At 35.1% G+C, this 2100-nt stretch overlaps 1 protein-coding gene across 1 annotated transcript; it reads right to left on the bottom strand.

The window, feature by feature from the left end:
* Window positions 1-823: 823 nt before the first annotated feature.
* LOC133297863 (uncharacterized) lies at window positions 824-1883 on the bottom strand. Its single transcript, XM_061497084.1, has 2 exons — window positions 1799-1883; window positions 824-1443 (listed from the first exon to the last, which is right to left on the bottom strand). The coding sequence occupies exons 1-2, from the start codon at window positions 1881-1883 to the stop codon at window positions 824-826; spliced, it is 705 nt and encodes a 234-aa protein (XP_061353068.1).
* Window positions 1884-2100: the final 217 nt, after the last annotated feature.

Here is a 2100-nt window from a genome sequence, read left to right as displayed (position 1 = left end):
AAAATCTAAATTATTGAAATTGATATTTCAAAAGACATAATCGAGCAGCACTTTTACGAGTAGACCAAAATTTAATTTCCAAATAATGGAATTGATGGAAAGGCCCCATATAGAGTAACAACAATGTCCGAAAGACTGGCTTCACTTGCAGTGATATCCTGAAAAAAGACCAAAAAAAAAAAGGGTAAGTAAATAGTTCTTGTATAGTTAGAATATACCTGTCCACACACACGTATACCATAATTAATCTATATCATTATTGGAAAAATAATAATAATTTGTGCGTTGTTGAACTATGTTACTCTCAACTCAAAAATCAAGAATTAAAATATACAATAAAACCATTCATAGGCCTTCACCCAATAGCTTTAATTTTTTTGGAAGGGTTGATCGCATAATATGATATGAGAGCATGTGATTAAGCAGTCTAGAATTGGATTCTTGTTGTCTCCATTTTCTAACAAAAAAAATGCTAAAATTTACGAGACTCTTTCTTATTCCTTACCACTTTTTTTTCTTCAATATCATAAACTTGACCTTTTGGGAGGTAAAGGTGAGGAATCCTCATTTGCAAAGACATTTGTCAGCTAATTTTCTTTATTAATGATATCAGAAAGATATACAAACTGATCTTGCTCATCGAGAAGGAAAATAAAATAGCATCTTGGAAAATTTACATGAAACTCAAAGCAAACATATCTGAACAAATCAAATACGATGTTGTAGGTGTTTTGTGCTTGGGGGAAAGATTGGATATTACAAATATCTTATTAAACCGTGGTTGCAAATTGTTATAGGCACGCGTATAGTCCTTGCTAGTGAATCACATGATGGAGCAACTATCAGGGTTTGGATCATAAACCACCCTGCAATAAGGGGGATAAGGGTAACAAGGTGGATAAGGTACATAGCATTTGTGACAGGTGCACCCTGGAGGACACTGAACAAAGCAGGGTGGAGGAGGCTTACACTCACCATGACACTTTGGATTGTGGCAATGAAAACAATTGATGACACACTTGCCATCACACTTGGGACTTTCACACTTGGAACAAGGGTTACATTGACCATGGCACTTGGGACTCTGACATTTAATACAGATTATGACACACTTGCCATCACACTTAAGATTGTTGCACTTTGAGTATTTATCACACTTACCCTTGCAACTGGGGCTATGACACTTGGTACATAGATCACAGGGGGGAAGACACAGAACAGCACAACCCTTATTCTTTTCTTCCTCCTTTTTCTTTTCTTTCTCCTTTTTCTTTTCTTCCTCCTTTTTCTTGTCAGCTGGTTTTTTCACCTCTTCAACACTCAGAATGATGACAGAGCGGAACTTCTTCTTCAGCTGATTAGCCAAGCAAATCATGTCGATGTTGTCACCGGTCACAGCAACACGATCCTTTTCATCCCCTTCAAGTGACACCGAAGTCACACCTGTGGCCACGTTTTGTTCATCACTCACCACAAATTAAGAAGCTCTATATATCACCACCAAAAAAAAAAAAAAAACGAAGCTCTATATATATACCGCATGCATTTATAAGTATAATTTCGCATCCCAATTTTTTCATTTATACATACTGAAATATAGATAAACAGGGCGACACTGAAATAGTGGTAAAATTGTTCTTTTGTGAAGTAAAAATCATAGTTTGAATTTGAGAAGCAATTATAAAAAGAAAAGGTTGCAATGTAAGGATTGCCGTTATTTTTCTTTATGGATGAGTGTTTGATATATTAAAATATAGATATATTCTTAAAACGTAAAGGGGATTGGCATGATGTTTACCTTGTATCTCTGCAGCAATTTTCAGGGCCTTGTTTCTGCATTTGTCACAGTCCATTTGCAACTTTAAAACTACTTTTTGCTGCATTTGGCATTTCATGCATAGCTTATTAAGAAATTTATCACAAGAAAAAATATTACATATATATATTTATAGGTAGGATCCTTTGACATCAGTGTCAAATTTTAATTTTAATACCTGAGCTGAGAGCCATTAGATCACAAAAAATCAATGGTGTCATATGCTTACGAATCAGAGTCGTTGATCTTTTGTGATCTAACGGCTCTCAGATGAGGTGTCAAAT

The sequence above is a fragment of the Gastrolobium bilobum genome, unplaced genomic scaffold, assembly GCF_033153095.1.
Source record: "Gastrolobium bilobum isolate Gb01-03AN ecotype WA unplaced genomic scaffold, APGP_CSIRO_Gbil_v1 utg12026, whole genome shotgun sequence".
In the NCBI taxonomy this organism is placed as follows: Eukaryota; Viridiplantae; Streptophyta; class Magnoliopsida; order Fabales; family Fabaceae; genus Gastrolobium; species Gastrolobium bilobum.
This window is presented reverse-complemented; position numbering and strand designations above follow the sequence as displayed.